Consider the following 13,221-nt stretch of genomic DNA (forward strand, 5'->3'; position numbering starts at 1 on the left):
CTGTATTCATTCGACAAATATATTATACTGACATGTGATTACATTTTCACGCAATTTTGGTGCATAGATCCTGAGAAATCAGTACCCAGAACAATCACCTCTGACCGTAATAACGGCCTGTGCATTGAGTCAAATACAGCTTGGATGGCGTGTACAGGTACAGCTGCCCATGCAGCTTCAACACGATACCACAGTTCATCAAGAGTAGTGACTGGCGTATTGTGACGAGCCAAATGCTCGGCCACCATTGACCAGACGTTTTCAGTTGGTGAGAGATCTGGAGAATGTGCTGACCAGGGCAGCAGTCGAACATTTTCTGCATCCAGAAAGGTCCGTATAGGACCTGCAACATGCGGTCGTGCATTATCCTGCTGAAATATAGGCTTTCGCAGGGATCGAATGAAGGGTAGAGCCACGGGTCGTAACACATCTGAAATGTAACGTCCACTGTTCAAAGTGCCGTCTATGCGAACAAGAGGTGACCAAGACGTGTAACCAGTGGCTCCCAATACTATCACTCCGTGTGATGCGCCAGTATGGCGATGACGAATACACGCTTCCAGTTGATGCTGTAAACAGAACCTGGATTCATCCGAAAAAATGACGTTTTTCCATTCGTGCACCCAGGTTCGTCGTTGAGTACACCATCGCAGGCGCTTCTGTCTGTGATGCAGCGTCAAGGGAAACCGCAGCCATAGCCTCCGAGTTGATAGTCCATGCTGCTGCAAACGTCGTCGAACTGTTCGTGCAGATGGTTGTTGTCTTGCAAACGTCCCCATCTGCTGACTCAGGGATCGAGTTGTGGTTGCACAATATGTGACAGCCGTGCGGATAAGATGCCTGTTGTCTCGACTGCTAGTGATACGAGGCTATTGGGATCGAGCACGGCGTTCCGTATCACCCTCTTGAACCCACCGATTCCATATTCTGCTAACAGTCATTGGATCTCGACCAACGCGAGCAGCAATGTCGTGATACGATAAACCGGAATCGCGATAGGCTACAATCCGACCGACCAAAGTCGGAAACGTGATGGTACGCATTTCTGCTCCTCACACGAGGCATCACAACAGCGTTTCGCCAGGCAACGCCGGTCAACTGCTGTTTGTGTATGAGAAATCGAATGGAAACGTTGCTCATGTCAGCACGTTGTAGGTGTCGCCACCGGTGCCAACCTTGTGTGAACGCTCTGAAAAGCTAATTATTTGCATAGCATACCATCTTCTTCCTGTCGGTTAGTTTCGCGCCTGTAGCACATCATCTTCGTGGTGTAACAATTGTAATGGGCAGTAGTGTATTTTGACCTCTCTATTTGGATATTAAATTTATGTATCAATTCATTTCCGCGTCTCTACTACGTATTGGTATGCAACGCTACAGTAGCGCGCCGCGCTGCCTGCCTTGGGCGTGCTCACCAGTACGCGGCCGCACCTCGCCGCGCGCCCTGCGGCAAGGTCGTCGGCCCCTGGGAGGCCCACGCGTGACGCCCGCCTCTGTGTGTTCCTGTTCCAGGAGGAGGAGCTGCGCGCGTCCAGCGACCCCAAGTACGCCCACTTCAACGACGACCTGCACGTCGAGATCACGGCGTTCGCGCCGCCCGCGGAGGCGCACGCGCGCATCGCCTACGCACTCGCCGAGGTCCGCAAGTTCCTCGTGCCGGTGAGTAGCAGCCGCCACGGACGCGCCGGAAGACCCATAGCCGCCGGCGCAGTCCCGGGGCTTCACCTGTCTTAACTGTCCACGCACCGGCACCGAAGGGTTTCCCGAAAAAGTTCCCCGCAGTGCTGCGTAATAAGTCGAGAGAAATATCTTGGAGGACTTTTGGTTATATTCTTAAACGGATGGATCGGACCTATTATTATTGTTATTATTATTGTTGTTAATAGTAGTGGTATTATTATTAAGTGGTTAGTCTTAAACGTACAAGGTGTCCCACAAAGAGGTTTACATTTTTTGAACTTTAATAACTCTACATCAGCAACTACGTTATTACTCTGCTATTCACAGTGATTGGGAAGGGAGTGAGACAGGGTTGTAGCCTATCCCCGATGATATTCAATCTGTATATTGAGCAAGCAGTGAAAGAAACAAAAGAAAAATTCGGAGTAGGAATTAAAATCCATGGAGAAGAAATATCTTTGTAATTCTGTCAGAGACAGCACAGGACCTGGAAGAGCAGCTGAACGGAATGGACAGTGTCTTGAAAGGAGGATATAAGATGAACATCAACAAAATCAGAACGAGGATAATGGAATGTAGTGGAATTAAACTGGGTGATGCTGCGGGAATTAGATTACGGAATGAGAGGCTTAAAGCAGTGAGTGAGTTTTGCTATTTGGGGACCAAAATAACTGATGATGGTCGAAGTAGAGAGGATATAAAATGTAGACTGGCAATGGCAAGGAAAGCATTTCTGAAGAAGAGAAATTTGTTAACATAGAGTATAGATTTAAGTGTCAGGAAGGCGTTTATGAAAGTATTTGTATGGAGTGTAGCCATGTTTGGAAGTGAAACGTAGACGATAAATAGTTTAGAGACAAGAAGAAAATAGAACCTTTCGATATGTGGTGCTACAGAAGAATGCTGAAGATTAGATAGATAGCACGTAACTAATGAGGAGGTATTGAATAGAATTGGAGAGAAGAGAAATTTGTGCCACAACTTGACTAGAAGAAGGGATCGGTTGGTAGGACATATTCCGAGGCATCAAGGGATCACCAATTTAGTACTGGAGGGCAGCGTGGAGGGTAAACATCGTAGAGGGAGACCAATAGATGAATACACTAAACAGATTCAGAAGGATGTAGGTTGCAGTAGCTACTGGGACATGAAGAAGCTGGACAGGATAGAGTAGCATGGAGAGCTGCATCAAACCAGTTTCTGGACTGTAGACCACAACAACAACATTCACAATAAAGTTGCTGGCAGAGGGTTCAATAGACCACCTTCAAACTGTCTCTCTGCCGTTCCACCCTCCAACGGCGCGCGGGAAAACGAGCACTTAAGTTTTTCAATGAGAACCCTGATTTATCTTATTTTATCCTGATGATCATTTCTCCCTATGTAGGTTGGTGCCAACAGAATGTTTTCGCAATCGGGGGAGAAAACTGGTGATTGAAATTTCATGAGAAGATCCCGTCGCAATGAAAAACGCCTTTGTTTTAATGATTTTCTCTCCAATGAACGTAACATGTCCTTGGCACTATCTTCCCTATTTAGCGATAATACGAAACGATCTGCCCTTCTCTCAATTTATTTGATGTTATCCGTCAGTTTCACCTGACGCGGATCGCACACCGCACAGCAATACTCCATAATATGGCGGTCAAGCGTGGTGCAAGCAGTCTCTGTAGTAGACCTGTTGCAGCTTTTAAGTGTTCTGCCAATGAATCGCAGGCTTTGGTTTGCTCTACCCACAACGTTATCTATGTGATCGTTCCAATTTAGGTAATTTGTAATTGTAATCCCTAAGTATTTAATGGAATTTACAGCCTTCAGATTTGTGCGACTCATCGCGTAATCGAAATTTATCGGATTTCTTTTACTACTCATGTGAATAGTCCGCAGCTCGTAGTCGTGCGGTAGCGTTCTCGCTTCCCGCGCCCGGGTTCCCGGGTTCCATTCCCGGCGGGGTCAGGGATTTTCTCTGCCTCGTGGTGACTGGGTGTTGTGTGATGTCCTTAGGTTCGTTAGCTTTAAGTAGTTCTAAGTTCTAGGGGACTGATGCCCATAGATGTTAAGTTCCATAGTGCTCAGAGCCATTTGCACCATTTTGTGAATAACTTCAAACGTTTCTATATTCAGGGTCAAATGTAACTTTTCGCACCATGCATATATCTTATCTAAAACATTTTGCAATTCGTTTTGGTCATCCCATAACTTTACAAGACGGTGAATGATGGCATCATCTGCAAACAATCTAAGACGGCTACTCAGAATGTCTCCTACGTCATGAATAAAGATTAGGAACAATAGAGGGCCTATAACACTTCCTTGGGGAACGCCGGATATTACTTACGTTTTACTCGATGACTTTCAGTCTATTACTACGAACTGTGACTTTTCTGACAGGAAGTCACGAATCCAGTCGCACAACTGAGGCAATATTCCGTAGGAACGCATTTTGGTTTGAAGACGCTTGTGAGGAACGGTGTCGAAAGCCTTCTGGAAATCTAAAAATATGGAATCAATATGACATTCCCTTTCAATAGCACATATTACTTCATGAGTCTAAAGAGCTAGTTGTGTTTCACAAGAACGATATTTTCTGAATCCGTGCTTACTATGGTTCGATAAATCGTTTCCTTCTAGGTAATTCATAACGTTCGAACGCTGTATGTGTTCCAAAACCCTACTGCAAATCGACGTTAGCGATATGAGCCTGCAATTCAGCGCATTAGTTCTATTTCCCCACATTGGGTATTGGTGTGACTTCAGCAATTTTACAGTCTTTAGGTACGGATCTTTCTGTGAACAAGCGGTTGTATGTAACTGCTGAACTCGAACAAGAATAACGAAAACTAGATTTTTTTAAGTCACTCAGATGGTCACGACAATACTAGTAATGTTTTGCTGTTGAAGTTGTTCAAAACTACATCAGCAGCAATACGGCGTCTGCTTCACTACGGAACAGATCGACACAAACTTTATGGTTTCATTGGAGTTGATACACAGGCAGTCACAATCGCCTCTCTCATGGCTCTACCCGTACTTGAGTGGCTCTTAGCGTAAACGGAGTGCTTCAGAAAGAACTCTAACGATGATAGATCGGGGGATCTGGGTGGAAACTCAGCACTTACTTCCCGGCCTATCCACGACTCAACAAATCTTGCCGCACGCGTCACAAAGGTAATGTGACGGTGCACCATCTTCTTCGCAAAAAATCGTGATCTCCATACAGTTGGTTAACGGCTGGCACAATTCGTTTCTGCAACATGTTAAGGTACTTTACACCTATCACTGTTCCTTTGGGAAAGAATGATCCTAAAAGTTCTCTAACAGACATAACGCGCAACATTGATAACCCAGGTACATTAACAACTTGTTTTTCCGTATAATGGGGTTATCTCTTGACCAGGATACACAGTTATGGTGACCGGTAGTTTCATTCAACTGAAACGTCATCTCATCAAACCAAGCAATAACATCAGTCAACTGTTCATGATAACAAATCCAGTCACAAAATTCGAGGCGCCTAACCACAGCGTTCTTGGGAATGTAAGGTATCCACTCTGTTTAGGTTTAAAAACAGTGTACACTTGACTTGCTTACACCTGATTCACACGCAGCTTGCCGTATGGACTTCTTTGAGGATCTTGTGGAAGCTTGTACCACTGCGCCCACTCCTGTTTAGTCCACTACTGGTTTATTCCTCCCACACCGTCCCTTCTTCAGATCACGTACACTTCCTTCCCTCGTAAATTTGTCGCGTAATTTCATTATTGTTGCATATGACGGTGGCGCAGTATCAAACTGTGCCCGCCATCGTCTCGGCACTTCTTTTATGTATTCGCATTTCAGGTAACACTTTAAAGCCACTTTCTTTGGTCCAAGGACAGGTTCTTAGCCATCTTGTTATCTACGTGTGCCAAAGTACTTGCTGCAGAGGTAAATCCGGTTACCATCCATCAGATCACCGAAGTTAAGAGCTGTCGAGCTTGTCTTGCAATTCGATGGGTAACCGTCCGGGTCTATCGGGCGCTTTTGGCGGGGGAGAGGGGGGATGGGGGTGCAAGGGGTGCGATCAGCCCTTGTGAGGCCAATCGAGGAGCTGCTTGGCGGAAAAGTAGCGGCTCCGGTCACGAAAACTGGCAAAGGTCGGGAGAGCGATGTGCCGACCACATGTCCCTCCATATTCGCATCCAGTGACGCCTATCGGCAGAGGATGAGACGGTTGTCGGTCGGTCCCGTTGAGCCTTCCGAGGCCTCTTCGGGCGAGGTTCAGCTTGTTATTTACGTATAGTTACTGGCAACTGAAAACAAACAAAAGAAAAACAAATGAATGGCTACACACACTAATCACATCAGCACCATATAATAATATCTTTATCACGTTATCAGTAGTACCTACCCAGTTATTGAAGTTCAAAGAGTGTAAATCCCTTTTCGGGAAACCCTGTGTAGCAGATTTTGTGGACTTTCAAGGACGGCCTCTTATGAAAACAGTTGTTCTTTTTAAATACTCAAATATGCCCCGGCCCATTTGTACCTGCATAATCTGCCTGAAAACGAAGGAACGTCCATGGGGTCTAGACCAGACACAGCAGCAAAACGAACTGATGGGGTTCAGATGAGTAATTTGCTCGTAAAGCTCCTCAAAACAGCTCCTCAGAAACGTTTGTCGTGGTTCAGTGTTAGTTTCCACAATTGATGAGCACGCGGATATTACGATAACAGTAACAAATAATCCAAAAATAGTCTATCATCTTCCGGACCTGCGTACAGGGTAGTACTATTTCTTGTTCCGAAATTTCGGTTGATAATCCTAAAGCCATTTGGAAAGCGAGTCCTTGGCTGCGTCAGATGTAACACTGCTCCCGTCAACGAGAAAAACGGATTTGCCGCAGTGGGTACACCGGTTCCCGTAAGATCACCGAAGTTAAGCGCTGTCGGGCGTGGCCGGCAATTGGATGGGTGTCCGTCCAGGCCGCCAAAAAAACATCATAACGACTGGGAGAGTGGTGTGCTGACCACACGCCCCTCCTATCCGCATCCTCAGCCGAGGATGACACGGCGGTCGGATGGTTCTCATGGGCCACTTGTGGCCTGAAGACGGAGTGCTTTTGGTTTACAACGTAATAGCAGCGGTCGAATTATGTGTGGAATGCAGGAAAATTATATGCTGTATCACTGTGCACCGTGTCGTCCTCGAGTTCAGAAAGTAGGGATGTATAATATGATCACCTTAACAGAGTGTTTATTTACGAAACTATAACAACAGAAACGTCAACTATGTTATCCAAACATAGTTGCAAAGATAAAGTGCTCAGGACTTTAATGTACAACGTCGGGGATCTTCCACACACACAGGATGAAATTCTGTATTAGGCAATGAGATACAATCACTGGCATTTCATTTCAACCACCAGACACTTTAGTTTCTAAATACTATCCGAAATAGGCGGTTGTAGTTAGAGTTTAGGCTTCACACTGCTTGCAGTTAATATTCCTAACCGGAATGGGACATCGTTTATTCACTACGAAATATGACGCCAAGAAAAATGTTCGGCTACCCTCTCGCCTAGATAAATAAATACATCTTGAGAATATACTTGGAGACTTGCCTTGCCGACAAAAAATAGCTGGAGCATTTTTCTCCGCTGCAAGAACCTCAAGAACACTCGCTCCTTTACGGATAATCCAGCGCCACAACAACCTATATTTTACCAAGTTGCACTTTTCCAATCCCCTTAAAACTTTAGCTAGGTCGCAGGTGTGGTTGCTGAGAGCTTGGACAGAATGTATATGCGTGATACCACTATCTGCGTTATTTTACGGCTCAGAAAATTCAGAATAAACTCTAATATACTGATGTGTGATAGTTAATATTGCAATATCTCACGTTATATACTCGTAGGGTGAGTCACCTGCCCCTGCCAATCGGTTTAATGCAACCCGCAATGCCTTCAAATACCACATGCGGGATTTTCATTTCTTCTCGCTCATTACATAAAAACTAGTCGTCCTACAGAAAAAAATGAAAACAACTTTTTGTGGGAAATTTAATGTAACTAAATTTTGTGCTGGAACTCGTTTTCGCTGGAGGCCACAGTTTTCAGGTTATTCAAGAAAAACGTGTTTTGCTTGAATAATTCGAAAACTACCATCTCTACAGAAAACGTCTTCCAGTACAAAATTTAAATAGAATAAATTACCTACAAAAATTTCCCGTTCGATTTTTCTATAGGACTAATACTTTTCATGTGGTGAGTGAGAGAATATGAAAACCTTGCATATGGAATTTTAAGGTGTTGTGGGTTGTATAAAACCATTATTAGGGCAGCTGAATCACCCTATATACCAGGTGATCAAAAAGTCAGTATAAATTTGAAAACTGAATAAACCACGGATTAATGTAGATAGAGAGGTACAAATTGACACACATGCTTGGAATGACATGGGGTTTTATTGGAACCAAAAAAGCACCAAAGTTCATAAAATGTCCGACAGATGGCTCTTCATCTGATCAGAATAGCAATAATTAACATAACAAAGTAAGACAAAGCAAAGATGATGTTCTTTACAGGAAATGCTCAATATGTCCACCATCATTCCTCAACAATAGCTGTAGTCGAGGAATAATGTTGTGAACAGCACTGTAAGGCATGTCCAGAGTTATGGTGAGGCATTGGCGTCGGATGTTGTCTTTCAGCATCCCTAGAGATGTCGGTTGATCACAATACACTTGCGACATCAGGTAACTCCAAAGCCAATACTCGCACGGACTGAATCTGGGGACCTGGGAGGCCAAGCACGACGAAAGTGGCGGCTGAGCACACGATCATCACCAAGCGACGCGCGCAAGAGATCTTTCACGCGTCTAGCAATATTTGGGTGGAGCGCCATCCTGCATAAACATCGTACGTTCCAGCAGGTGTTTATCAGCCAGGCTGGGGATGATGCGATTCTGTAACATATCGGCGTACCTCTCACCCGTCATGGTAGCAGTTACAAAACCAGAATCACGCATTTCCTCGAAGAAAAAAGGCCCGATAACGGTAGATGTGGTAAATCCAACCCATACCGTGACTTTCTCGTCGTGCAATGGAGTTTACACGACAGTTTTAGGATTATAGATAGCCTAAATTCTGCAGTTGTGGCCATTGACAGACTCTCGGAGCGTGGAATGAACTTCGTCGGTCCACAACACATTACTCAACCAATCGTCATCTTCCGCCATTTTTTTAAACGCCCTCACCGCAAATGCCCTCCGCTTCACTAAATCGCCAGGTAACAGTTCATGATGCCGATGGATTTTGTACGGATAGCATCGGAGGGTACGCCTCAGTGCCAGCCAAACAGTAGTGTATGGAATGCCGGTGCGACGTGCGACTGCACGAGCGCTGACTTCCTTGTGCATAGACTAACCCGCTACAGTCTCCATTTCTTCCTGAACTGTCTCAGCCGCATTACGCCTTGTGCTCGATCGGCCACTACGGGGACTATCGTCTAAACAACCCGTGGCTTCGAACTTCGAAATCATTCTCGCCACAGCTGCATTTGTCAACGGACCTTTACCCGTTCGAATCCCCTTGCTATGGTGATAGGATCGTAACGCTGAACTAGCACATTCCCCATTCTGATAATACAGCTTCACTAAAAGCGCCTTTTCAGGTAACGTCAACATGCTGCGACTGCTGGTGCATCCGAATCTCTCTCTCATTACAGCTCCTTTTATACACGATTATCAAGCGCAGTCACTGGCGTTTTGCTGTGCAGTTGCATCTGTCGGACATTTTGTGAACTTTGTTCTTTTTTTGGTTCTAGTAAAACCCCACGACATTCCAAGCATGTGTGTCAATTTTTACCTCTCTACCTACATTATTCCGTGGTTTATTAAGTTTTCAAATTTATAATGAATTTTTGATCACCCGGTAGTTTGCAGTGATACAGTTTAAATGCACGGTATCGTCGCCAACAAATTGGTTTCTCATCAACATGAACAAGTGAATCTGAAACTATGATAAACCACCAAGTTATTAATAGAAAGGGAGGAGAGAAGATTAGGGTATAATGTCCCATCAACTATGAATCAGTAAGAGATGGAGCACAGATTCTGATTCTTTGAAGGATAGGGGAGGAAATAAGCTGTGCCCTTTTAAGGGAACTCCCTAGCATTCGCGTTAAACGATATGGGGATGAAACGAGATACCTCTATCATAGTGTTTGGACAGGGATATCAACTGTCATCCTTCTAAACCCGTGCCATGTATTCTAACTACGCCACACTGCTCGCTCACTGAATGAGTGCAAGCATTACTCTTCTAAAGCTATACTTTGTAAATCAGTGTGGAGAGCTTGGCTGCTTTTATTATACATTAAGATGGGTAATTTTCTAGTATGGTTCTGCGGGATATTCTGTTCGTCTAGTACTAAATCTCAATAGAACAGATAGGTACATGACTGAAGGATATTCGACGGTTCAAATGGCTCTGAGCACTATGGGACTTAACATCTATGGTCAGCAGTCCCCTAGAATTTAGAACTACTTAAACCTAACTAACCTAAGGACAGCACACAACACCCAGCCATCACGAGGCAGAGAAAATCCCTGACCCCGCCGGGAATCGAACCCGGGAACCCGGGCGTGGGAAGCGAGAACGCTACCGCACGACCACGAGATGCGGGCGATATTCGACTTTTTTGCACTACAAGATATTTCTTGGAGTTTGCTACCAAGGGAAATTCCCCATCGCACCCCTCTCAGATTTAGTGGTAAGATAGCCCAGTGGATAGCCCATCAAAAACAGAACACAGACGAAGTATGGAAACATGAAAAAGGTGTACTGAACCACGAAGAAAAATCAAAATAAGAACAGTAAACGGTCCAAGAATAGAAAGTGCAATAAAGATGAGCCAGAAACAGTAATGGCGTCGTGGGCAAGTGTTAATGGTGTTGGACAGCTATTCGGGCGAGCCGTGGTGGAAACTCCCTTGTTCCATTTTTTTTTCACAACATTATGAACTGTCCGTCCGGTCATTGAAATGTTTGTTCTCTTTCTGTAGTCTTTGCAGTTGTCATACTATACATTGGTTGTAGAGTATGAGTCATGTAGTAAGAAGACGTTACCGTCACACGTAAATGTGATGAATAGTGAGAGCAGGCGAGATACCACACAGACGTCTCACAGAAATGAGAACAACCAATAAACGGGTGTGATATGTTTTGCAACAAAGGAATTGAAGTTTCAAGACTTTCAAAACGGAACGTAACTTTAAGATGTTGAAAAAAAATTTTTTTTTTTTTTTGACAGAGCGTAGAGATTCCATCACATGACACACGTACTGTCACTAATGCCGTGTATAACAGAGCAGACTTGTTTTCCGTTCGAAGATTCGCTTGACTTGTCACCTTATCATCAAACCTCTGCAGAAGCCACTTCGTTACGGCTGCTAATAGTGTAGTTGCGCAGAATCAACTGTCATTATAGGACCCTACCTTACACAACGACACAGACATAAATTTGAATAAAGGGAGCAGCGGAAAAAAAATTGTCACAAGGCAGGTTTGAACACTGCTAGCCCGCTTGGCAATGCAACACTGTAACGACATTTTTTTTTTCTTCCTTGATATCATACAGAAAATCCGATGAACCTTCGTTGTACAGTGTCTCTTGATTGCCAGTAAATCGCGTCATGTCGCACTTTTCAGTTCTGACTGCACAGTGAGCACATAAAAATGCCTAGAGGAACAGTGTCCCCCTTCAAGTGCAATGTGCCTGCTGAGGGTTCCGCCTGATTTCATGCAGCCCACACAACATACCTGTCGTGTGTGTCCGTCTTCACGACAATGCTCAGCCGCAAACTGCAGGTCCAACAAAGGCCCTCCTGCATCGCTTTCGACCATACATCTTGGGCTTGAAGTTCTCAGATTTTAATCTCGTTGCTCACATGAACTACTGGCTATGACAACATTTTCGCTCAGACAAGCTGCAGACCAGCATAGGGAATTGGAAAGTTGATGCCACGTTACGACAGATATTTAAATCGGAGAGGTGACTATGTAGAGAAGGCGTTGTTAGGCGTAGCTATATGTTGTGAATAAATTTTTGTTTTCACTGTGCTTTCCATTTCGTGACCAATCGGAGGTTGAAAAGAAACTGCCCTCTTATATATCAGTGTCACATAAGGGGATACTTAGCAGCAGTGTAGGTAGCTGCCTTTAATCTTCAAGTCATTTATATTTATTCGAGGTCCAACAAAGGCCCTCCTGCATCGCTTTCGACCATACATCTTGGGCTTGAAGTTCTCAGATTTTAATCTCGTTGCTCACATGAACTACTGGCTATGACAACATTTTCGCTCAGACAAGCTGCAGACCAGCATAGGGAATTGGAAAGTTGATGCCACGTTACGACAGATATTTAAATCGGAGAGATGACTATGTAGAGAAGGCGTTGTTAGGCGTAGCTATATGTTGTGAATAAATTTTTGTTTTCACTGTGCTTTCCATTTCGTGACCAATCGGAGGTTGAAAAGAAACTGCCCTCTTATATATCAGTGTCACATAAGGGGATACTTAGCAGCAGTGTAGGTAGCTGCCTTTAATCTTCAAGTCATTTATATTTATTCGAGGTTAACTAACTGCAGGATATGTACACCCTCGTCTCTGGCTTCCCTACTGACGTTACCAATGAGGGCTGTCGTCGTGTATGACCCAGAGCGCAACTCTGTTGACACATATTCGTCTGAGACTTCAGAAACTGTGCAGTCAGTACACGGTGCACTTCTGTGTTGGTAGGACTACAACGACGAGATCCGTCAGGAACAGATGCGCGAGATGCAGCTGCTGAGCGCGCCCTCTGCCGTTGCAGCCTCCGCCGGTGCCGATGTCCTCTCGCCAGCCTCCCCAGCTGGGTCGCCCACAGGTAAGCCAGCCGACAGGTCTGTACTTGCTGCACTACACTACACACACACACACACACACACACACAGGTCAGCCATCTGCCAGGTCTCTACTTGCTTCGCTACACACACATACACGCACGCGCACACACACACACACACACACACACACACACACACACACACAAACACACTCACACACACACACACACACATAGATAAAAAAATCCATGTCCAAATGCACACTGTAAATTCAGAATTGGCGCTAAACTATATAAATGTAAAACGATGGTCAAGCGAGTAGCAGCAGTAACATAGTATCCGTCTATGGGTACGGTGAGGTTTCTCCGAATCTCATCTCTGTGTAGGAAAATGTGTCTTGACAGGTGGGAGTCAAAAGGAAAAGGTGTAAAAACCAGCGTATTACACCCAAAAAAAGAAAATATACTAACGATGTAGAATACCACGGAAAACCTAAGCAGAGAAATTGCAGCACTGCTGTTTTCGGAGAAAAAGTATTCAGTAGAAATACTCTTTAAGCGAATACTTCCAATTATTTTACATGCAAGTAAACTTCTCTCTGCACATCCAGGTTCACAGTTAATGTAGGAGGGTGTGATGAAAAGTAATGCTTTTGAAGTTTTTATGTGATAGCTA

At 44.6% G+C, this 13,221-nt stretch overlaps 1 protein-coding gene across 1 annotated transcript in view; it reads left to right on the forward strand.

The window, feature by feature from the left end:
- LOC126092638 (KH domain-containing, RNA-binding, signal transduction-associated protein 2-like) overlaps positions 1-13,221 on the forward strand; it is a 361,533-nt gene that overhangs the window by 274,740 nt on the left and 73,572 nt on the right. The window contains exons 4-5 of the mRNA XM_049908361.1: positions 1,513-1,659; positions 12,461-12,587. Of these exons, the coding sequence (XP_049764318.1) occupies positions 1,513-1,659; positions 12,461-12,587 (274 nt within the window). The remainder of the gene's footprint in view (positions 1-1,512; positions 1,660-12,460; positions 12,588-13,221) is intronic.

This window comes from Schistocerca cancellata, chromosome 7 (assembly GCF_023864275.1).
Source record: "Schistocerca cancellata isolate TAMUIC-IGC-003103 chromosome 7, iqSchCanc2.1, whole genome shotgun sequence".
Lineage (NCBI taxonomy): Eukaryota > Metazoa > Arthropoda > Insecta > Orthoptera > Acrididae > Schistocerca > Schistocerca cancellata.